Source organism: Anopheles maculipalpis, chromosome 3RL, assembly GCF_943734695.1.
Source record: "Anopheles maculipalpis chromosome 3RL, idAnoMacuDA_375_x, whole genome shotgun sequence".
Classification (NCBI taxonomy): domain Eukaryota; kingdom Metazoa; phylum Arthropoda; class Insecta; order Diptera; family Culicidae; genus Anopheles; species Anopheles maculipalpis.
In genome coordinates this window covers 58504761-58530262 of record NC_064872.1, presented here as the reverse complement: position 1 = coordinate 58530262, position 25502 = coordinate 58504761, and the positions used below count along the sequence as shown (strand labels likewise).

The 25502-nt window shown below is 45.4% G+C and overlaps 2 protein-coding genes across 2 annotated transcripts in view; both read right to left on the bottom strand.

The window, feature by feature from the left end:
* The window catches only part of LOC126563642 (fringe glycosyltransferase), a 118965-nt gene that overhangs the window by 3819 nt on the left and 89644 nt on the right, over positions 1 to 25502 (bottom strand). Inside the window, exon 5 of the mRNA XM_050220287.1 lies at positions 5804 to 5942. Coding sequence (XP_050076244.1) covers positions 5804 to 5942 — 139 coding nt within the window. The remainder of the gene's footprint in view (positions 1 to 5803; positions 5943 to 25502) is intronic.
* Positions 6473 to 7591, bottom strand: LOC126562482 (uncharacterized). Its single transcript, XM_050219001.1, has one exon. The coding sequence runs from the start codon at positions 7589 to 7591 to the stop codon at positions 6473 to 6475; it is 1119 nt and encodes a 372-aa protein (XP_050074958.1).

Genomic DNA, 25502 nt, shown 5'->3' with positions numbered 1-25502 from the left:
TGGTTAGTAAGAACTGCGGCAGCATGTGCTGGCCCGCGTAGGACGGTGACCGAGGTGTACTTGTCTGTTGTCAATTAATCATTGATCGTGTCCGTTTCTCACGTCGGGTTAAAAGCGTTCAGCACAATCTGGACACGCACGATCAGTTAAAAAACAAGGTACCAAGGTAATGTTTTCTGCATGCAAAGTGTACAGACACAAACACACATTTTGAGCTGCTACCGAACTTGCCAAACTTATCTGATCGTGTAGATCAGTTGTCGGGACGGGATACTGTTACTACTGTGCCGGAAATTACACCTCGCGGCTAGCAGGAAAGGAACATGAGCAATGGAAGTTAAAAACTGTATGGGCGACAGATCATTTCACAATTATGCCAACCACTGGGGCTAACGTGGTCGTGTTGTATGCCCAGTGGCAAAGCAGTTTTTGACTCAACTTATTCCTGTTGCAGAACGTATTCGAGAGACGGAGAGCGAGAGATCATCCTCCCCTAAGGTGTAATGATTTCCGTCCGAAAAATCACTCGGCCTGCATCGAAATCGTGTGGGGTCATTATTCATATCCTCTTGGCCGTCGCTTTCCGGCAGTGCCCTTCTTCCGTTTGTGACACATTTTTGGGAGACTTTCTTCTACCCAAAACCCCGGACCAATGGTCAACTGTCACGAAATTGGTGCCACTGTTGCCCAAAGCATCATTATGGTGCTGCCACGTTTTGCGAACGTCCTGCCACCGTCCGTTAGATGGTGCTTGAGGTGACGTCGTTATCTGTCTCGGCGCTGAGATGAGATCTCTTCTACGACACGAATGGTCGCATTCGAAATTGGCTTACCACGGGCAAGGAACACAACGTTGCCAGGACCCAAGGACCGCAGTTGGGAGGGAGGGTTTGGTGTGCGTAGAATGACTAATGGATCAAATCAACAGCCACCGGCAAGGGAGGGGTGTCAATGACCGGATGTTGTCGCAGTGATGCAAAACTCGCTGTAACTGTTCTGTCGAACAGTTGTCCGAAATGTAGCTACCGGTTATGCGTACGCCAGCCATTCGTCCAAAAAATATCAATTAGATCCCATTTCTGATCTGACCGGCAAGATTTGATGCAAATTTGTGTGGGTTGAGAGAGTTTTAATAATCCCCAACTTTTCCTGATTCAATCCGGTGCGGTTAAATGTTGTAAATGGATGTGACAGCTCCTTTCCTGTAACGATGCAATCTCACCGAGAGCGGGAGCAATTTTTCGTTGCAATTTAGGGCCAATTTTGGGGATCCTGTAGTGGAGTTGCTATCTTCTCGGATGGATCTTCGCTGTTTCGGACCCGAACTCTGTGCTTCCGGTAAATGATGCAAACAAATGTTCTGCTTCTTCCTTTCCCATCAATTACAATCAATCGGTGGTTTTGTCGAACTTCAACGGAGAAGGCTTAATCGGGAGTGGATTTGGTGGATGTGATCTAATCTAGTTCCTTCGTTCGGAGCATTGAGGTGGAAATAATGAGACTCCGGAGCGCATGTGTGTGTGTGTGTAAAGTGGACACTGGGTAGTGATGACGATGAGGGCGGTAACGGCTCCACTGAGAGTCCCATTCTCGGATGCTGTCAATGCGGTCTTGTTTGTGTATCTGGCTGGCGCGCGCGCGCGCCAATTTGCGCTACTTCCGCGAGCGGAACAAAAAGCGCTAGTGGCCGTGCCCGGTTCAAAGACAGCCAGTAATTGGTGCTAGTAACTGACGTACAAACAAACGGGATGATTGACGGAATGAGAAGTCTTGCTTGCTCGGCCTGTATTTTTTTTATTTTGGTGTGTATCTCTCTGTTTGCCCTTATTCTCGCTGAAGCTGAACAGCGAACACAAGAGCGAGCGAACAGCGCGATTATGATGGATGTCGGAAACGTCAAAATCAATTGCCCACTTCAACTCCATCCGTTCAGGCCTTCCAGTCGGGTTTGGATTATTTCACCCGGGTTTTCCGCAACCTGAGCGATCGCATACGATCGTCTAGGATCGTATGCTAGCCGCAACACTTGCAGAGGTACATCAGCCACCATCAGGGAAGGAAGAAAGCAAGCAAAGTGAGCCGGATCAACAGGGCCGGCCCCGTTAGGGATGGGTGAAGAAATTTGCCCTGGCCCCGGCAGTGAAGGGCCGTACACAATAGGAAACGCGTTTAATTTCAAACCACGCTCGGTACTGCGTTATTGCGCAACAGGTTTTACTGGGACACCGGGCGAATTCCTAGGGTCACCACTATCTAGCACGAAGATTTGTAGCGAGTAATTGTAGCGTAATTTACTTCGGCAGGCAGGCAAAAGGGACGGTGTCGATGCGGTAATAACATGCAATTGGAAGACGAGAAATTTTATACCAATTCTGGGAGTTCTGACGAAAGGCGTTCGTTCAGGCGGACTATTAAATAAGTCGTCGTTTTGTAGAACTTTCAAAATAATCCAGCGCTCCATTCTCTTCCCCGCAAAAAGAGGACGAACTAGTGCACCAAAAGAAGTGATCAGTCAATTAAAATCTATCCAAAATTGACTGCTCTCTAGCACCTCAACCCAGTGGAACTGTGCGTTGCTTTCACGCGATAACACCTTTACGATCAATCCGTCAACTTGATCGAATCGATCCAAGCGAAAGTAACAGAACAGTTAAAAATCGTCCCAAAAGGACAGAACCTCGGCTACCGAGAAGCCATCATCACCCGGCTTAGTGGTGTGCACCATAAATCCGCCATTGCCTACCAGCCATTCTCGTTCGATAATCCAATACGTGTCGCCCCATTCGGGCGCATTTGAATCCGTTAATTAGGTTCAGTCTAACGGGTGAGGTTGCTTCGTATGTGTTGGTGAGGCAATCTTCGCGGCAGCTCGGGCCGGTGGTGGAGAAGGTGCTAATTTCCATTTCCACCAAGCCATGGCTGATCCGAACCCGATCGATGACCGGTGTCGACCAACTGGGGGTGAGTTCAACCTGGGGCCTTCACACAAACAGGAAGAAAGCGTATGGATGGATGGTGTGAAACGGCGGTGTCTTGCCTTTTTATACATCATCTTCGCAAACTCGCTGATCAGGTCAGGCGTCCTCGCGGGATGAAAAAACCTCAAAAGGGGCGCCGCCGTTGGGATGAGATTAGAGGCCAAAACTAATAAGGGAGAGGCATAGGCGAATGCTTATAAAAATCTAATTCGACATCGAATCGCTGACGCGCTGATCATTAAAATTCTCCTAGACACCGAGTGGCTCGGAGGCTCACAATTTGATTACGGGATCTTTATTGGACCCTGGCCTGGGTAGGGAGGGCATTCTACCCGTAATGAATTGTTATCATTTCACAAGAATAAAAATGATGATCCTAAAATAACTGATGTCTTAGAGAACGGTAATTAACTGAAACTGAGTTGACCACACCAGTTACAGACATTAATCTTGAGGAGCCTTTCTTGGTAGTTCAAAAATTTATCCCAATTTAATTAGCTTTCCTTTTGAAAAAAACTATTGGAAGATTCTCACCCCTTCTGAGGACAAAACAAACCAATCAGACGATTGAATGATTAAACCATGCTCGCTGCCGTGACATCCAATTATCTTCAATTTCTCCCCCGAAAAAAGAAAAACTAACCACGTCAAATTACCCATTTACGTTGTGGGCATTTTTCGACTACATTCCTTCCCTCTTGATTCATTGCTCGATCATGTAGTTCTCACCCTCCCTAACAAGTCCACGTCCCAATTGACACACAATTAGTAATTCAATTCAATTGCGTGTAAAAACAGACCCCAAAACAATAAACAATTGCCAATGAGAGAAAAAACAGAAAGGTCTCAACTTCTGGAAAGAGTACGATTTTAATGGCGTAGCGATGACTTCCGTGCGAGCCTTCCAACACAACTCCGCTTCCATTAGATGATGGGACAAATTTGGAAGCAGCCAAAACACGACAAGAAGTCGCATGGCACGTTCATGGGTGGTTAGATGTCATTTTTTACACAGATGAGACCCCTGACGGTGGTACGGGGGGGACCTTCTCCATTCACAACGAGCTGTAGACAATGGTTCCAATTTTCATAATCGATAAATCATCGATTATAATTTGGTCTGGGGGTGAGACTGCTTACGACACGAGGGTTGTTGATGCTGTGCGGCGCAACTTCCATGTGAAGAGGATGCTGCCGTCGCACAGGTCCGAAGAAGGTGTGGTGGAGAGGGACATCATATTTTGGGGAGGTTATTTTTTATACTAATCACCCATGCTGCTCATCCTGATCGAGCAAAGCGGGTGAGCTTGCGGTGTGATGATAGTTTTTTTCCCCTCTACAGAAATTTAGCATATCTTCGGCGTGTGTTGAGCTCTTCCAGAGGAGAGAGTGTGTGTGTGTGTGAGCCTGAACGGGTCCGAAACACCAAACAAATGGTGTGTGATAAATAGGGAATTAATTCATAGTTAAATTAACGGGCGCGTTAAATCATATTCCGCCCGCTTGCCCGTTGGACAGCGGACAACACCGGTGTGGGATGCTTAACAAAAGCTAGACTTAATTTACGACAAAACGTACGCATGGACATGCAGCAAAAACGGAAATGGTGCAATAAATTGTACTACGACTAATTTAAAAATGGGAAAAGAAGCCTTTCGCGTGATCTATTTTCATAATCTAACTGTCTACCCGATTAGCATTCGTTTGCTAAATGTGTCTAATTTGTTATCCTTCGAGAGGCATTTGCGTACTTCCCAGGTGAATGTAACCTGTCGTCCAAGGTGGCTCAAAATGCTCAGAGTGCCAACGCAGAACAGCACCGGGAAAGCTTGCCCGTTTGGTTAAGCTGCTCTTGGTTGGCATTCCCCAATGCGAGTGCGGTGTGCTAATTTATGGACATCATCAATGGCAAAACATATGAGCATCGAATCAAGCGCCTCATAAACTCAGCAGGACGTCGGTTTTAGGAGCGATTTCGATTGATAGACCCCGAGAGTCAGCCAGACATATGCATACCCTAACACGACAAGATGTCACCTTCATCTTGAGCTTCTCACAAGAGCACCATTTCTCAATCATCGTCGTTCATCTTTTATCCAGCTTTTCTCGTTTTTTTTCTTCAGGTGGCTTACCACCCGTGGCGCTCCAGTAGTGATTTGTTTATTCTTGTTTAATTTTATATCATTTTTGCCACTTTTACGGACGGATAGGATGCGGCTTTATCGTTCATCGTTCAACTCAGAAAATCGATCCTCGGCAACAGTGTCTGTGTGTGTGTATGTGTGTGTACAATCATTGCAGGGCAGTACGAAGCCGATCAGGACAAACAGGTTATATGGTTCAGTTTCAGCTTGAGGCTGCATAACAAAGCCTCTGGACACAAGGAACATGCTCCGGACGAATGACATCTTCGACATCTTAGCTCCGCAGGGGGTTTGCGCGAGAAGATGTTATCCTATCCAGCTACTACCGGGGAAGCGTCGAAAAGATTCCCCCAGGTAACAGGTTGTCCAAATATCGGACGGTTTTATAATCGATGAAAATAAAACTGGTGGAGAAAATTATGAAATCTGATGGAATTCGACCCTGTTTTGCCACTGGATTTTGACACCAGCCTCTTGTGGCTTCCAAAATTCCGATCTTAGACCGAGATTGGAGACACCGGCAATTTATTAGGTCACCATTGGCGTTAAAGTTGTAAAAGGAATTCTTGAGGTACGTTTCCGTTTTCTTAGCTAGACATTCTACTTTCGAGCAGGATACAAACAAAGGGTAGAGAGGTAAAACTTATGATAAATCGATGCAAATATAAGTTCAATACTTACATTATCGAGAAAGATCTCGAGCGGGGACGATATGCTTGGCTTGCCGAGGTACCAATCTTGCGTTGGATTGTAATCGTCCAGCATGCGCACCAGCCGTGGAACGTTCACGTAGTTATCGTCGTCAAAGTGGCACCACCATCTGGAATAGACAATGATCGATAAAGATACATTAGTTAACCGCTTTTTGAAGAACAAATTATTTAACATGATTTTGTTTCCATCTCTTACTGACATATCTTAATAAACGAAAAAAAAACCTCCGAAGCTTCATGCCTGTGGACGTTGTCTTATCAGTTGCTTCAATTTAGTTGTTCCACAAGATTGTAATTTCGACGTAGGGCCTGTATAGCGAATATCGCGAAAGACACGCTCTTCAGGATGTGTCACTGTATGGATGCCACCAGTGTAACGGCCCCCGCCTAAGCCTCCTACATCTTCCTGGCGCGTTGCTGGACAGTGGCAATGTTTCTGCTTCAAAGGCTTCATATTTGGCCGTAGTGATGCCATTTACTCAAAATTTGTGAAATTTTTTAAACATAATTTTACACCAGAAGAATACCTAAACGTAATTCCACTGAAAGATATGACTAGAAAAAAGAATGCTTGGATTGTATTTTGAAGTCTCTCGCTCTCTAATTGTCATCCTTTGAATCACACGGCCTACTCCAATCAACAGTCTTGCTCAGAGTTTTCCTCCTGTATCGTATGGTTGAACTGCACATTCACTTGCCGGAATACACGTTCGTCCGGCTTAACAACAGTGTAGGAGCCACCGCACGTACGACTCCATTTTGTTCCCGGCTGTATAGTGAGTGTATCATCCGACTCTTGCAGCCTCCGTGCGGCAATGGCCAACTTTGCAGTCGTGCGTGGTGCCAGATAACGCCCGTTGCGCATCCTTTGCACAACGTTCTTCGTGTCACAGGCAAGGCAGCTTAGATTGTCCATCAGTGCTTGCGTGGTGGCGGCCGATTCCGTCACCCGACCGTGTGACAATGATTTTGAGGGCGTAACCGAACCTTTCCTTGAACCAACACTGCCCGAACGAACGCTCTTCTTGCCCGTGGTAGTTGTCAATTCGCCCTCTTTTAGCTTCTCTTCAAGCAGAGCTTCAATGCGAAGCGGAAGTTGATCCCGATGGCTCAGCAGTAGCTCCATCTGTCGCTGCAGTTCGTCTAGCTTTTCGGTAAACTCATCCAGTTTGCTAATCTGTTCGGGCGAACCGACCGTTTTTTGCATGGATGCGGTTGAGGTGGCTTCCAGGTTGGTTTGCTTGCTCTCAACGAGCATCTGGAACTGCTGGAATTCGTTTGACAATTCTTCGAGCTTTTGGTAGAACAATTGTTCCACCTTTTCTAGACGCTGTTCGAGATCACCTATGACGGCGAGCAGCTTTGATTCCTGTTCCCGGAACTCATTTGCCTGCTCGTCGATCTGTTTGAGCAGTGTTTCCGATGTGACTTCTTTCGCGAGATTCTGCTGTGAAGGTGTTTCTGATTGTTCTGGTTCGGTAACGATAGGAACACCGCACGGTATCAATACTGCTTTCTCGTCCGATTCCGCTTCTGGTTCGGCAATTTCTTTCGACTCAGTAATGGCATCCTCAAGCGTTTGGAATCGTTCTTCATTTGCCGTTTGAAGGTCTTCCAATTCTTGTGAAATTTTGGACATTCCTTCCACCAAGCACTTCAAGAGTCGGTTCAATTCGGTACAGTTTATAATGCCATCCGGAAGAGCGATGGCTTCATCGACCAAAGCTTCCAAATCGCTTGGACTTGGCTCAGCCATATTTCATAGAATTGATTCGTAAGCGGGAAATGGGGCGTAATATTTGGTAGAAAATAGAGGGTAAATTATTTTCACTTGCAAATTTTTTATCCGATAAAGACCGACGATGAAAATTTGCCAAAAATCACTAGCTTACTCTCAATCGGTCGATGCATACTAGATACTTGTGTAGGGAAAAGATTTCATAGCTTACTTAATTAAATCTTTAATTGTTTTCTAGAGCAAAATATACAGATAGTTGCTTCTTCAGGGAAGCTATTTTTACGGCTTAGAAGCGTTTCGCATACGTCTTCGTGTAACACACAGGCATTCCTTGGTAGATGTATCAGTGCTGGCCACCAGCTGACTTGCGGAGATTTCAGTACGACCCTCGAGCTTCGAGCCACCCTTTAGGTTCGACGGACCGATAACCGAAGCTGATGGACCACCACCTCCAGCGCCACAGTAGTGTTTCTTGGCGACCTTAATAACTCCACCTCCTCGATTGCCACCGAGCCGTATACTGGACGCTTTGGACGTTTGTCGCTGGCGTCCACCGCCTTTGCCCAACGATACGTTCGACTGCGATTTTGGAAGTCGCATCTCAATTTTGTTGATCTTTTGCTGCATCGATTTTAGCATGGTTTGAAGGTTCTGCAGCTTCATTAGTATCATTTCATGCTCCTTGTCGGAGTCAGGCTTATCCTTTCCACGAACTCCTCCAACGGTAACCTTGGAGGTGCTGGCTTTCGGTTTGCTAGTTTTGCTAGAACTTTTCTTCAACGAACGGCCATCAATTGTGATACGGCTGGCCGAACAGCAACAGCCACAAGATCGGCCCATCGCTGTGCCGGACTGGCCATCGGAAATAAGCGTTTGCAGTAATCGGCGCAACGCACCACAGTTGATGGCGGCACCTTGCGTGACGAACACTTCATCGATGAGTTTGTTGATATCGGAGACCGGTTCTGGCAGTACTGCAGGAGGCATTTTGTGCTGGGAAAACACGCCAGGACACACGAAAAATTTAGCTTGCAAATGCACTTTAATTTGAGCTCTCTAAACACTTGACGCAATTTTTTAAATGAAAACAATAGACTGGCTGTCAATCTTTTAATTTGACTGACCCAGAACGGAATACGGATCGTACTAGGCGTTGAAGAAAATGGGATGATCGCTAGTTACCACAGCTACCCTGTCGGCACAGCTGGACCCGGGCTACTTGATGAGATGTGAGAATACATCTCGGTGGCATTACGACAGCCCTCTAGCGGCCTACTGTGAGACGATGATTAGTAGCGATGACGCAGCAAATTTTAGTGAAACGGTGTAACTAATTCTTCCGAACCCTTGCTTCACCAGATTTGTGAACCCCGGATTTCGGTCCAGATATTCCAATGCTTGACGATTCTTTCATACCACGCGGCATAAGACGGGTGTCCAATAATCTAATAAGTGAACGAATGATCCGGATTAATCGGTTCATCTACTCTGATGAGCGTGTGTGTGAGTGCTTACGGTGGGGGAAAAATGTCCGACGGTTTTTTTTTTAAATCGGCAGCTTTCAGGAAGCATTCGGAAGGCCTCAAACGTCGAATTTCGATCCCAAGAACGACACAAAAACTCCCGACTAATGGTCGATAATGAAAAGTTGCTCCCTGTACGTTCGGCCTTCGTTGTGGGAAAAATTCAATCAATCATATCACATGGCTCTTGCAATCGAGCGCGGGCTGATCGAGTCGACCATGCGGCATCGATCGAGACTAATTTCAATTTTCCACCAGATTTACGAACTTCTAGAAGCGAAGTTCACCGAAAAAGGGTATGATCCGCGCAAATGATGATAAGTCAAAATTACATCTTCGCCGGTAACAGAGTTCGGTTGAAGGTGCTGAGAAGCATCTGGTAAATTTGTGGGGAGATGGAATGGTTCTGGAACCATAGTTAAGAATATTATTTTGGACGAAATTTTCACTTTCTTTTGCATCTTTCCAGTTTTTGATGATGTGTTTTGCATAGAATGTGTAATCACACCACGAGAGAGGAATAATCAAACCTTGAGAATGCATTCTAGATGTGGCAGATGTTACTGGGAAGCTGCTGATGTTGATTACAGGTCAGTTCTTATTTCGATTTAACACATTGACCTACAAATTATGTACTATTTGCTGCATTGTGCGTAGGATTCTCGTTGCTTCCCATCATTGACCATGAGCATCAAGGTAAGATAGTAGAAGTAGAATATGTTTTGACGATAATTTAGAGGTGACTTTAACTGCTAGAACAAATCACGTCCTGGGAGTTTTATCGTTCCTTCTTTTATTGAAGAGTTAATTAAAATAGTAAGGGAATGGAATTTAATTTGATTTTAATTTTCTATTCAAAAATTGAATCGATGATCATGAAACCAATTAAATCGGTATGTAATAGATCTCTGCATCTGGACATTTGAATCCTCGTGACAACTTCATATCAGAAAATCATGTTCTTCAGAAGCATTAAAACGCAGTTCGTCATTAAAAGAACGACGAACAAACCTTTAATGTCAGTAATGGCTAATCGTTCCAGCACATCTATTTCACACTCCACCGGCGTTCGTCAAACCGTTGTCCACGGTACATACCAGTAAGCAGATGTTTGTCAGCTGAGCTTAGATTTGATAATCCTCTTCCAGTGTTCTTCTCTGGTGTAGTTTGGAGTTTTTAACGACTGATCTAATTTAATGTGCTGTGGTGCACCATAAAACTGCTCATTGCTTGGCCCCGTATGTCTCTCAGCGGGGCGTGTTGGAATGTACGAGCTCGGCGTACAGCATGCGCCGTTCTACAGAACCTAGTGGCTCGTGACGATCGTCATCCAAACCCTAGTAGCAAACGGAACCCGTCCACCATTATTCTGCACTTCATTTTCTGCCTCCCAAACCTTCCAAGTCGGTGTAAATCCCGTCCAACTTCGGCAGCTTTTATGTGCCCTAAAACGGATCCAATGCTACGGGGTGGACGCAATTGTGAAGCGTTCGCGTGAATTGATCGTAAAGTTAATTTCTCGGTACGGTTCACGCTGTCTTCCGTGTGAGATCGTAAACGTCAATTCGTTACTTTTCGTCGCTTTGCTCGCTCCTTCCTCGAGGCTTCCCCTTGGAGATGAGGCATTTTAATGTCCTGCTTGGTTTAGCGGTTAAGCGCGTTTCTCGACTGGTACGATTGAGTTGCGTGTGATTCGTTCACGCCGCGGCCCGGTTGTTTCGGATTCGCATGCTTTTATGGACCTCCACGAAACGCGAACTAGATCGGATCGGATTTGCATTGGGATGCGATCGGAATTGGGAAAATGGTGTCGCAGGTGGTAGAAGTGTCTAAATTGGCACAGCAAAAAGGAAACTAATTAATTATTTTACATACAAGGCTATACCCCCAGGACTTAATGGGGGCGTGCACGATTACATGTCGTTAGCTGGCCATTTGCTTTCTGCGAAGGAAGGAAGAGCGAGTTGCGAATGTTCTTGTCGGTACAGAGCAATCCGATCAGCGTAGAGCGTAGAGCGTGAAGTAATTGTTCTTAATTAAAAATTCATTTCTACCAATCGAGCTCTACGGTGGCTTTGGATGGGTGTGTGAGTTATCGGTCCACATCATTCCACTGTGAAACGGGTTCTTGTCGGTTACGTTCTCATCGGTAAGGAACTGGATCACCGTGAGAGTAGTGTATGACACTTGAATGCCAATGTAAAGAAATGCGAAGTACTGATCACATCACAAGGCTATACTACCGTACACCATCGCGTTTTTGAGGTGCTACTTTGAATGTCCACAGATAGACGCTAAAACACGTCAAAGGATCGTGTTAGAATCTAGAACTAGGTAAGATAATCTGGTGAACAGTTCGGTGCAATCAGCGCACGATGGCGACAACGCTGAGAAAACCGTGATGACGCAGTCTCTAGACTAAATCCTGGTCACGGCACCGGGTGTGGTCGATAAAAAGTGTTCGCGCTCGTGGCTCGCCCCTAGTCCCTGGGGCAGTAAATAACAAATGGGACCGTTCGTCTGGAACGATTTCCTTGAGCTAGAAATAGAAGGGGTGTAGCAGTCTAGTCTGGTGCTACGTGTGGCTTCGGGCATATGCAATTCTACCTGCACCTGGGGAGGTCGGGTGGTTCGAGGTCGCAATATCTCGCCAATGTACACGGTTTTGAAAGTAAATACAAAACTCCACCACACCGCCTGGTGGCCACTCGGTGTACACGGACCGCTCTGATACGTAATAATTAACGGAAAGGGCCTCTGGTTTTGTTTTGCGAGGACTGACTAGAGCAAGCACCTTCTGGCTTGCGGTGATGATCGTGATCACTTCTGGGGTACGGTTTTAAGGTTCATGAGGTTCGTGCTTGGACGGTGTTGGATGTAGAGGGATCCCCAATCCGAGAAGGGCGTCTGCAGCTAATCGAATAATCGATCGCAAATCGATAGCGTAGGATAGGGATAGACATGTACACACATACACCCATATAGTGAGCATTAATTTGTCCACCCAAAGTGAGCTGCAGTTGGTGGAAAATGGGAGGGATAAATAATAGTTTCCTTTTTTTATGCTCCAGCTGCGACTTAACAGTTTCTGGAACATTACAGACGACTGATAGTAGAGCACACGACTGGTTCAAAGCGCCATATTGTGTACACACGCTCATAAAGCTAAGTTCGTTCGCTTCCATTCGCATCGCGACTTTCTTTCATGTTTTATTTATATGCTCAGTCGATCCGCTGTTCAAGCGCCCCTCCGGAGAGTCTCCAGCGATCGATTAACATACGCGATAGTATCTGGAAAAGGCTGGGGCGTGCATGTTTCGTGAATATATGCAATGGACGATAGGAGTAATCAACTGTGGAATGGGGGAAGAAGCAAAGGGAAAAAAACGATGCAAAACTGCATCTGCCCACTAGGCCTACTGAGCTGATAAAAGATAAACACGAAACAGCATCAGCAAGGGAGCTGGGATGAAGCCCTTCTGTACCGGCCAGCCCGGGTGTGTTCGCATGTTTCGACTTCGTTTGTTTAAACATCTTGGTGATCGCAAATTGATACCTCGACGCGGGTTGCAGTAGAAGTAGGGGCCAAAGATTATCGCTACGTGTAGCAGTCGCTGTGCCGATCAGGATCTTGCAATCGTACAAGTTTATTCCTCACCGATATGTTGGAGAAGAGGTACGTGATTCGGAGGGTTAATTTAATCAGTGCACATGAATCAGCCTGCGAAATGGTTTTGCGATGCGTAATTAAAGGAAGATTAAACGATTCTTTTCTCATCCTTTTACTGTTGCTAGACAAATTCATTTGAAGCTTTGGTTAGAACTCGTTCATCCAAGAATAGATCAGTATCATCGTCCCCCTTGCTCAGGATACACCCTATTGACAGTGTGTTTGTATAAGATCTACTCTGGCCGCTTCTCACAAAAACGTCCTATTAATTGCTTCTCGCCACGATCGACTCCAAATCCGCTAAAAAAAAAAGCAATCACGCTTGAACATGTGGTGAAAAATCGACATCCTTATAGGTTGCAGCAGGGAAAAACGCTTTCCGTGTTGAGGTTTTTGCCTTTTTATCAGCTTCACGCAGCTATCTCGTGGCGATGTATGTTCGCTGTTTGCTGCGGCCGATACGGTTTTGCGGTTGCCTTTCCCATTAGTAAGATTTGTGTCGCTGTGTTCCGCATGTATACGCGCTGCGCCGAGTGAAGCGAGAGTGAATTGATTAAATTGGTCTTAATTAGCGAATACCAAGCATATTTTATGCAGCGCGCTACGCTGCAACCCACACTCAGGGTCGCGAGTATCTGTTTTTTGTAATCTGTTTTCCGCCTTTTTTTTTTGTTGCTCGTCTTGTTGGTCATCGTTTGCAAATACATGCACATGCATCTGTTTGTTCTGCTGATGCTGCTGCTGCGTGTGTGTGTGTGTGTCTGCACATATCTTTTTAACACGCCTTGGCGCACGCGGTTGTTGCGCCGGTAGCGTAGTAAAAGTTATGTTAGCCGCGATAAAGTGTACCGGTGCGGGGTTCGTCGCTTGTACCACCGCGCCGCACTTTGCAGTCTTTCGTTACGCGTGCTTGGTTAGCGATGCAAATCCTGGCAAAGGTTTATTTCTGGTTCTATGTGTTTTGGACCTTGCTTTCTTCTTCTTCTTCCACTTGGACTGACTGTACTCCGTGGTCGTGCGACGCGTGAAAAAGAATGCAAACACGATCGGTGCTGCATGCTGCCACTTGCATGCAGTTACCCGTACGTTCGCTTCTTCCGTGCTTCTAGATGAAGATTAATTTTCGCCCCCATGTTTCGAGCTGCAGCACCGTTTTTTTTTGTAAAAAAGGGAGCGAGCAATACACACATCATACGCGGATTTGGTATTGCTGGTGATCGAAACTGGGGATCCTTGAGGGAAGATGTGCCGAGCGTGCTGTGTGCGTAGGCCGAAACCGTGTCGGTGGGTTGTTTTGGGGTTTTCTGTAGTACCGGGTAAGTGTTTTATTTTATCTGTATTGCGATTGCCTTTTCTTCGTTTCAGTGGCAAACAGAAACATAGCACAAGCTAACCAATTAAAGAATAGTTGGATCTCTGTCGTTTTTTTTCTCTCTTCTTAATTTAGCTTGGAGTTGATATTCAGCACCAAGCGAGCGGACCATTGATGGAGATTGATGGTGCGGGTGTTAATGAGTGGTGTATCGGGCGGAAGAGTCATTCGGGCACATTGTCGCGCGTTGCGTCGCCGGCTTGAGTCGGAGGTTTTGGAATAAATTTATTTTAATTAATGCAAATTTTTCTCGCCGATTCGTCCCCATGAACTTCGCGGTTCGTGGTAGAGCGTTTTGGATTTTTTTGTTGTTGTGGTGTGGTTTAGTTTCAGCGGGCCCATGTTTTGATTAAGAAAACATTCTTCGGCACAGTTGGCAGGCAAAAGTGAACGTGGTGCTCGATGTACTCGGTTGCTGTATCGGTCAACTGGGAATCGGTGGCTTTTTTTTTTTGTTTTGGGTGATCATATGGTACGTTCGGAGTGTTTGATTGTTTTAGTTAAGCTTCTTTAAGATTTCTTTGTTATTTGCGTTCGATATGGTTAAGCTGCTTCTTTTGAATTTTGGACCAAGCGGGGTTGTTGTTGGCTAGTTCTGAAAAATCTTCCTAAAATCCTTTTTTTTTAGGAGCAACAGCTTTTTCCGAGTGTGTACCATGTTACAATACGATGCTTAATTGGGCGGCGTTCCTTTAAATGTGATCCGGTCCGGTGGTCTGTTTCGATGCTGTCGAAAGGATTAATTCTTTTTCAGCCGTCTGAGGGACAGCCGGTCGTGTACGATATTGCTTACGTGTGCAATTTTTTATTCACCACCGTGTCAGCCGACCTTGGCGCTCGAAACAGTGAGAGCGCACAGAAGCCTGTAAATGTTGCAAGATCCGTCGCCAGGGTGGCATTTGGTGTGATAAAGGTCTGGCATCCTGCTGGGAAGGAAATGAGGCTGATGAGTTGCAAACTGGACCACCAAAGAGTATGCAGTTTGGAAGATCTTTTTGCTTTGCAACATTAGCAGACAAAACGGTATGGAAAATTGTGCCTTGTTTATTTTGCTTTTTGTAGTAATTTTCATTTAAAGAAGAATAACGCTTCACAATCTAATTTTGCAAAGCCTTCAACGACCTTCAAGTTCATTTTGGGGCGCTCTTAAAACTATTCTGATTGTTCTGAATTTGAAAGCTCTAAATCCCGACACTCGTCTAATGCCAATTGATGTCTTTCGGGCATAAGTGTATGGCTTTTGCACGAAAAAATAGAGCAATAAATTTTCCTTCGCCTCTTTGCGTAAGTCTTACACAAAAACCAGCGTCTTAATTCCTTCCACTGATCACTAACAAAAGCAGCATGGCCGCATTAGCGCACAAGAACGTGCTTTGGGAATTTTCATTAGCATTTTGTAAGGTGCGTTCTTTCGACCTTCGGTTCTGCGGACAGAACAAAGCCCGAAACCAGCTGAATGTCACTTTGTTCGTCTTTTGTTTGGTTGCTTTTGCTTTCAAGAGGATTAAACAACTAAAAAAAAAAAGGCGGCCACTTAGTCGGTGCGTCGTGCTGGACCTGATGGTGGCTCGTTTTACGATCGATGCACATGTTACGCTGAATTTTTGAGTTTTATTGAAAGAATTTGTGTAGAATGTCTACGTATGATATTGAGTATCGTGGAGATGGGAAAGAATTAAAACAAAGCTTTATTGCAGATGAGTGAAAAACATGCCAAATATCTTGTCACTGCATGGCGATAACATTTAAAATCTCACCTTTAGTGCAGGATATAAAAATTTCAACTGGATGGCTGGATGAAGGATACTGAATAGGAAGGCTTTACACTGCGTTGAAATGTTTTTTTTTTCTGCTCGATTTGCATTTTGTTGACATGTTGGGATCATCTTGTTCGTATCAAATGAAACGTGTGAGATTCAAGTGTAAGGATGAAATGGAAAACTTCGTTCATGATTCATTGGGATACGCATCAAAAAGAAAATTAATGACTGAAGTAAAGGTTGTACGGAAAAAAAACATGCAAAAATTAAAGATTTTCTGATAAACTCCGAGTAATTTCTTGAACGACTTATATAAAAAATGTGAAGAACATTTAACGACTTATTTGCTACCTTAACTTATTGTTAACATAAAAACCCCGAATAGAAGCATAAGCGAAAAAGAAAAGGTAGATCTACTTCTTTTCAACAGCCAACAAAGCGTCACTATTAAATCTACCTTTTATCCCCAAAAAATCATGGCTTAAAACGAACGCTTGGACGAAGTTGTAACCGAAGTTCCTTTCATCGTGGACAACATTATTATCACACGTTCGCTCTCACTCACAAACCACACCTGGAGGTAAGTCACTAGCTGAAGGGATGAAGGGATTAGGTTTATTTAACAATCGGAATAACCTTACCAAACCATCCAAACCAGCTTCTGCTACTGCTTCCCCAGAAGAAAGTTGTCAATGAAAGGCAACCCCCACCAAGATAGCGTGGAAGCAAGACGTGATCTTCGGTGGATATAAATGTCACTCAGTGCGTGGGATTGAGCTTTTCTTGCACTTTTAGGCTATTCAAAAACACCAACAAAACTCACTGGACTAAAAATAGAGCCTCGAAAATCCAAACGAAACGTTCCCAAGCGCTGCTATTGTGGGGGAAGCTCATACCAGACAGCCTTTCCCAAAAGAAAGAAGGATCATCATCGTGATTAATCGATGCGTGCGCACCGTTATTAGGAGGTGATTAGTTTCTCATAACGCAAAGATGAACAACTTCCGTACGGACCACGTAGGAAAAAGTGGGGGGGAAAAGGACCGAGAAGACTTTCGGAGACTCATCGCAAGCGTTTAGAAGCGCATCGATGCTGTACAAAGGTAATTAAGTTCGTGCGCCCGAAACGTTGCTGGGGCCGTTTGGTTTGCTTTTGGATCAGATCGCTGATTTGCGTTTCGTTCTCCGGCCGTACCGATGGGTAAGAGTGTGTTCTCTCTGTCTATTCTTTTTCCGTGTGTGCGCGAGCTGTCTGTTTTTTTTTTTTGGGACGTATTTTGTAAAAAATGATGCTTTAAAAATGTATCAAATTTCTTCGATACATCTGGGCGACGACGGCTGGACGGTGCGTTCCCCCGGTTTGAAAGGAATCCGCGTCACAGAAAGTCAGGCTCAGGCTCGCGTCATCACTGGTGATGGTTGATTTATGATGATATGGAGAGATGATTTGCCTTGCCTTGGTAGTGGTGGGCTCATGGCGCAATGTTTTCCATTTCGTTCCGCTTCGTTTCTCATCGCTTGGGCCAATTCGTTTGGGTTAAGGTTTTTTTTCTCCACCGTGTGGTTTTTCTTCGTAGTTGTCTAGTTCTGCGGGACAATTGAGAAATGGTTTTGGTGTAACGCTTGCACAAACTGTCGCTTGAACTTGGTTGTCCGGTCCGGCCACCACAGAGAAAGCAAAGGGTGATGTTTAATTGCGATTAAAATCAGCACATCGAATTATGAACGGAACAGGAAGTTAGACGGTCGCTGTGAGAGGAAATGGTTCATTTTCTGTCACGGTACGTGACTACGCTGAGAGTGTGGTGGATTCAATGAAACTGAAAGACTACACAACCTTAATAAATTGAAATTAAAAAGTGTTCTTGCCGCAAAACAAGTTTTCAATTTCAAGAGAATAAATCTCTTCCTCTGCTGATAATCAATCCAAAATTCAAATTTATTTTATCCGCTTAAGGAAGGTTACACAACTGGTCTTAGGCACCATGCAAATTGCGAAAGAATGTTGGGCAAAGATTCAGAAATCTGCTCAAGAATAATGTACCAACTTCGTCAATCAAACGCTACTCCAGCGCAGTGTCACGTGGAAGAGTAATGAGGCATCAGCTCGTGCCCACTTCACGAACAGTTTTGACAGTCCTCGAATAATCCACATACCAACAGTTTTCGTCCACCTCTTCATGCAGAACTTCAAGCACACCCTCATCATATCAGCTGATCAGCAGAGGGTGAGCATTAGAATTACTGAAACCGACATGTTTGCATGTTCATTCGTAGCAGCGTTTTCCCGGAGGTGAGTTAAGCTGATCGGACGCCACCTTGAACCAGAATTCATTCTGATCGGATCGTGTCAGTGTTGTTATTTGATTCCGGGTAGTTCCACAAAAGCTAATATCCGGAAACAGGTTTTACTTTCAGTTTCGGGAGCTAGCAATCACACATGGAGTGGCGTGCGATGGGGAAGTTATGCTGGAATGTATCTCCATTTGATCGTTCGTGGTGGAGAGCAGGTGTTTGAAGGTTAGAATTAATTGACGGATTAATTTTGTGAACAACTGCCCGACGCTTGACGTGTCCAGCAGCAGGTTGTTGTCACTGTGAAGTTCTAGATCTTCACCGAGTCATCGTTGTAAGGTTGGAACTCGTTTTTGATGACCATATTATGCACATGTTTTCGTACGAGAAGTTACTTCTTGTTCTCTTTTGGAGAACAACATTTACAGCAAGATTGTAAAGATATGCTTTGCAAAAACATGCTCCACAACACAATCTAAAGAGCAAAACCCAACCCACCGGATGTCGTTTGGTTGGTAGAGCTTGTTAGTAGCCTTTAGGGTTGTATCGACAATATATCAAAAAGGTGTATGCCAATATCTTTCCCTTCCACGCTTATCCGTTACTATCGATGGTGGTAGAAAGTGCACGGCTTCCAGTGCAAAACCGGTGGACGGATATCGGGATTCATTTAATCGGGTCGTAAATTTTCTATCCATCCCCAACCTCACTGTTCCCGCAGCAAAGGGGGTGTGCTCCAATTTGAAAACCGTCCGTAATCCACCGGACAGGAGGTACGCCAGGGGTTCGCGTGTGGTCAGCGAAAGGGAGGCAAATAAAAAGGTGTTTTTCTGTCGGCACCTTTCGGTGCCAGCGAGAGCAACAAAACACACTCATGGAGAGAAAGGAACCAACCTGGCTGGCCAACCTTCGGAATGGATTGTGTTCCAATTCCAACACCCTGGGCCTAGGTTAGAGGTTGTGTTCGTACTGAAGGGTGTATCGCGTTCGGTTTGCAGATAGATTCCTATAACGCGGTGCAGAAGGCAGGCGTGAAATCGATTGGATTCGATCGAAGAACCTTCCTGCAGACGGGTACTACTCGTCCGATACTGGAAGGGACACGGGCCCTTATGCAGACTAGGCAAAAGGGGTAGAATTATGCCCATCGTGCTATCACGAATCGATGGGTTCGGCTCGTGATGAACTCAGTGTCGGACTTCGTGGCTGTCGATTTGTGCACGGAAGAGAATGCGAATTGATTTTGCAACCGTACTTCAATCCGTTGTCAGTAAAGAATTGTCCAAAGTTTGAAAGTAGGACAAAAAAGAAGGGCGCTCGAGCTGATAAGAACCTGCGAGTGATTATAATGGAGGTCACCCTTTTCAAGTGTAAAATTGATCACCAAAATCACCCCAAAAAACTCAAACCGTAAGTGATATTTCTTATTCTGATTCATCCACTTAGTCCCGAATCACACTGGACATTCACATTTAGTAGGCGCTCCAGTTTGCTGTAGCAAAAGTGAGTCATCAACCAGTCACTTTGTCCACACGTTTTGCGAGCTCAAAAGTTTGACGTGATCGGGTTGGGACACGCGGTTTGGAATGAAAATAACATGCCTCTGATTAACACCGCGGCTTTGACGACGCGTGCCCAACACTACCCTGCGGGCACAAGTTTCGTATGGGTCCCATTCGACCGGTGTTATTAATATATATTTTTCTTCCCATTTAATCACAGCTTTACGGTCGGCGCCCACCTTTCGACCGAGGCCTTTTAGGTGTACTACCACGCACACCCATAGCCGTGGTATGGCGCCCTGTCAGTGTGCACCGATGTCATGTTTCTTCGGTTGACACAGCGCTGAGATGTTACGAGCGTGGAAAAGGATTTTTACGAAAGGATCGTGCTTTGCACACAGCGCAGATGGTTTATGGAACGGTTGGAAGTGAATGTGTACGGTGAGTTTTGAGAAAATACACACTTCTCACTTCGTTCATCGCGGAAGAAGTAGAGTACGGGAACAGCGCGACCACAGTTCCCCATCTAATCGGATTATTTATGCATTTCCAAACGAGCCAACGCAACGCTTTCGACGGGCATGTCTTTGTCCATCCGCATGTCACTGAACATTGTCCCTCGGTGGTGGGTAACAGTGATGTCCAAGACGGAAGACACACCGGCGTCGGAAATTTGTTCCATCGTGCAAAATTGAGACGGCAATGGTACAACCGGGCAGACCGTGCAAAGTGCAAATTTGAAGGGCTCTAACGAGGACTGGAGCGGCAAAACACTCCTGGAACACCGTTAGCTATGGTGGTCATTCACTGGACAGATGTTCGAGACCAGTCGTCGTTCGATGCGGCCATTAGGCGCGGTAAAAAGGAGGCAATTAGCTAGACAGACATTGGTTGGTAATTAGTCTTTCGCGGACGTACCACAACCACCGTAGTCTGGAAAAAGTTCTTCCCCGTCCGTCACACAGCTAACTGTGTGGCAAGGGAGGACTGATTTCCCAAACATCTTCCTTATGTTCCCGGTTGGTTCCCGCGAGTTGTAGAAGGGGTGTAATCATGTGAGTTTTATTATCATGTGTTTTGCTATTATTTTGGAGTTACAGCTGATGCGTGGACGGCCACTTTCTCTGCCTTGTTGCGTGTCGTGTCCAAGACTGCAATTCTAGCATTTTTTTTTTTGCAGCGGATGTGTGCACTTTGCACTAGATCTCTACGAGAAAATAACTTCCAAGATGTGTGGGATAGTTGGTGAACCTAAAATACAGTCATTATAGTCAAACAAACTAGAATCTCTAAGTAGGTACTTATTTCACATAGATTTGCTTAATAACTTAGTAAAGTCACGAAGAATGACTAGATGTAGATGTAGTTGATTTAGAGTCACTTCGTGAGAAAGCACATTTCAAACATCCGTCGCAGACAGGGCATTTAGTGGTGTTATCTTTGAGTGAAAAGAATTTGATGTCTAATCTTCAAATTACGAACCAACTCCTCCAAGTAGATGTCACCATGGGCGCATTACCCTCACCAGGACAGGACATTAGTTCTTCCGAACAGGTCCCTACCGATCCGCTAGCGATCAAGCTCGCGATACTGGTTGATACGATGTTGCATTACATTTGTCTTTCGCCTACTCGATCAATTATGCTTCCTCCTCGGCAGTGCACTCTCAGCGCGCTCGTGCACGGATCGTAGATCCGGACCGTAAAAGAGGCCCGTTTGTCAATTAATGCTCATTAAAACTGACGTACACTCTACCGCAACCACCGTAAGAAGTGGTCCTACCCGGGCGGTAACCGCGGAACAGGTTGCTCTTGATCCCGCGGACGAAAGTAATACAAATTGTGCCACCCGTGCACGCGGATTAAAAAAGAATGCAGTGCGATGGATTACGAAGGTACGAAGCCGCTTTCAATCAAACTGTCTAGCGGATTCGCTCTGAAATCATGACCATGACCATCTGATTCGAGCCGTAGCTGTTCCAATGGTGCGCGTCATGATCGCGGCATCGGTAACTCCGCGTGCAAAGATTGACGATATTGATAGGATCAGATTTGAAGCGGTGCAGTCAACGGAGTCACCAAAGACCCAAACGATTGGCGGGACAAGAATGAAAATCGCGAAAATGTGTGCACACCGAGTTTTCATCGGTTCAGACTCGGAAGCGATTGATGTTTATTAGCGAGGAAATAAATAAGGCGAGCGGGTGGCCGTTACCAAGTCAGGCAGTCAGTGTGCGGCTGTATGATTTTTGCTCGTCACTAACGCGATGCAAGGGAACCACAAGATGTAAGGCCAGTGATAACGTGCCACCAAGGGCACGAGGGGTATCGGTGGGTTGGGAGTTGTCTGATTGATTCGCGGATTAACAGTGACCACCGATTGTAGCGAGGATTTATGTTTTCCTCGCCTGCGTTCGTGACCAAAGGGTAGGGCGAAGAGTTATTTATGCTTGTTTTGTTGCAGTAGTCAATCCTACCGCCTTCAAGCAGGACGTTTGTTGGTGGTATTTAGCGTAACGAACTTATGCGAGCTAGTGCTCACCGGTCAGTCTGGTGAGACAATTATGCACCAAACAAACAAGAAGCTTGGACCGTCCGGATATGATCCGGTTTTGCAGAAGTATAAGAGTTGATCAATTTTTCTTCACGCATACCTTGAGCTGAATCCGTATTGCTCCGTGACCGTTGGCGAGTGGAGTGAAGAAGGTAGGATAGGGGATGAGATTTACGATGCAATTGAAGGAGACAAAGATGAACTGCGCGATATGACGGTTGCGTTACTCAATTCCTTTTTAAGTACAGAAATTCCGGTATGCGAGGCAACACCCAACAAGCAATATGTTTATGGTGACTGGTTGAGTGGTTTGGATAAGACGTTCGAAACTATCTCAAATCACGGGAAAAAGATTTACCATCGATTAGTTTATGTTTTTGGGATGATTAGTAATAGTCTGTTCAGTAGGAGAGTCGGTAATGTACGATGCAACAACACGCTCGCCCTTGGGTTTTATTTTAGAAAAGAACACGGCACATTTATTTGGGAGGACTATAAAGTTCCTGGACACTATTGAACGGAGTATCTCTTATTCTTGGGCTTAACGACCGTAAGGTCATGGCTGGCCATCTAATGGCATACGAGACACGCCGATACCACGTAGTTGGATAGTCAGTCCTCACTACGGGGGAAAGATGGTCCGGATGGGATTTGAACCCCATTCCTGCCGTTTGAAGAACGGCGCCGCTGTCTCCTACACCACCGAGCCGCCCCGTGACGGAGTATCTGGATCCAAATAAGAAGCAAAGGAAGCTTAAATGATCAGCAATGAATAATTTAAAGCCACCAGTATGGTCAGACCTCCTTACTGATAGGTTTGAGCATTCACGGCGTACGAGTGCTAACCGTTGTAGGCGGATTAGAGAATCATGGACTTCAGATGCTGTCATATGTTACACCGAGGTGGAATATTCAACAAAATAGTGTTAATTACACCTCAAAGCCCGAATAGGCCAAGGGAGCAAAAATGAAAGTCTTGTTTGCCGACAAACTACGCTGAGCAAATAGTTCACCGCTGGTAAGTTACTCGAGTGCTACTCAACATCCGATGCGGTACAAACGATTTTAATTGTAATTTAGCTACTACTTTATCCTGTTCAACTATCGATATTGACAAACACGAACCACCGAATCGTGCCTCAAGCTGGACTGACAGAAAGGCACCGCCCGTAGTGTACCGCAAGCAAAAGAAACATTAGACAGGACAATTCTGCAAGGGGTAGAGTAAATTGAATTCAAAACTCGTATCTCGATAAACGCCACGCCATCAACAGCATGGTCGCTTCTGAGTCCATGTCGACCCAAGAACTTGCCGAGCTAACCTTTTCAGCAAGCAATGGATTGCGCATGGCTAATAGGAATAGGTTTCGTATCAAATCATTCGCATGGCCAGCCAGAAACACATACACACACTTCATCGATCACGAGCTCGGAAAACGTTGTAAAATCGTAAGACCATTCGTTAACAATGTTCCAATGGTTCGTTCGAAGAAATCAATTCGCAGCGTAAGAGAAAGGCCTCCTTGAGCAACGACGGTCTCCGTGTTTTTGGTTTTTGGTGGATGAGAAAAGCATCGAACGGTACGGTCCTAAGCAAGAGGCTTTTAATCTTTATCTTCTATCGAAGAGTAATTAAACTGTCGAGGCTTTCCCTGCACCGTCGGAGAGTGGATGGAATTTAAGATGTGATGTAAGAATAGGATTTTTGTCGTTGTTTTATTGCATTTCCTAGAGGACGTTGGTAGAAATAGCTATCGAATTTGGTATCGTTGGTACGCACGCAGGTGCTTGTTTTGTGCCGCTGTCGGAACGTTAATTAAGTAGAGGCCGGCTAGAAAGTATTCCTATGCTACATTGGACAACCACTGGACTTTGGTTAGCGATTTCCGGAAGCGTTAAACTTTTAACATGTGCGTCAAGAGAAATACTGTTAAAGGTAAAACGTTTAGGAAGCACTTTGATCATTTAGTCAGCGAATCGATCGCTTTACTGATCGCTGATGAAAGATGTGGCAATGAAGTTTAATTGACATCGATGTTTGCGGAATCCAACGGTACATACGCCATTGCGACTCAACCCTGTTCATTTACATAGAGTTACACTACAAACCTAGCCACATTATGCCGCTCAGTAAATTCACATTTTAACCTGCTTTCCTTCCAAACATTCCCGCCTAATCGTTGCTACTTTGTGCCTGGCTGCTAATTTTTGCAAAAACGAACCTTCACCGTTGGACAGCATGATGATGGAAATTATGCTTCCACTCGGCGAAACGGTTCCGACCGCCATTATGTTCGCTTTTCGCAAGGAACCCATACAACTTCAAAAGGCGCACTGGTGTCTATAATTGCCCGCAAGGTAATCGTCGCTGGCCACGCTTGTTGGCCTACGGGTTGCGGTACACGGGGTTGAAGATGTCTCAGTCAAGAACGGCTCCACTGCTCGGAGCGTTTAATGACCGACGGGCACAAAATGACCACATTTATCTATGCAAAGCCGACCCAAACCGGAATCGGGATGGACACGGACATGGGATGCTGATAGGCAAATAGTACACGCAATTGTGGTGTCGTTCTGAAGAAGCGGATTGGGCTTCTGTCTCGGTGGGGGGGGAGATGAGAGGTTAACCTTGAGGTAAGGAGAAGTGTTGTGGCGGTTCGGAAAGGTGCAACAAACTGCACCGTTGATCGACGGAGACCGCCGTGACCGCAAATCGAACGGGAATGAACCTTAGGATGAGGTGCTAATTAAAAATGCCAAGGTGAATAGAGAAGGATGGGCACGATCGGGGAAAAAAAGGGCAAGGGCAAGGCGATTGCAGTTCTTGCGCGGATTAAAGAGAAGGTTGCCGTTGAAAGAGTTCAGGAAGGAATTTTGTTTTTCATTCGCCCGTTGTAGAAAGTACTGATTTGGAGTTGACAGCCAGGAAGCTTAAAGATGTTAGCAGTACAGCTCTAGGCCACAAGTTATCTAGAAAGAGATCCAACCCTCTCCGTAGTTCCTTTTGTACGATTTAATTTCCCTTAAACCGTGTTGAACAGGAAGGGTTGCATCGGAACATGTTAATTGTGACAGATCTAGAAGCAGTGTGCTGTCCGAATGTCCATAAGGCCACTTTACTCTGCTAGTGGATGATAAAATATGAATTTTAAATTAACGCTACACGACATTGACGATGTTATAATTCATCGTTTCGCACTACGGACTAGCACGTCTGTTTAACTAGTGCAACAGCTTCTCTTTGAACTGCATTT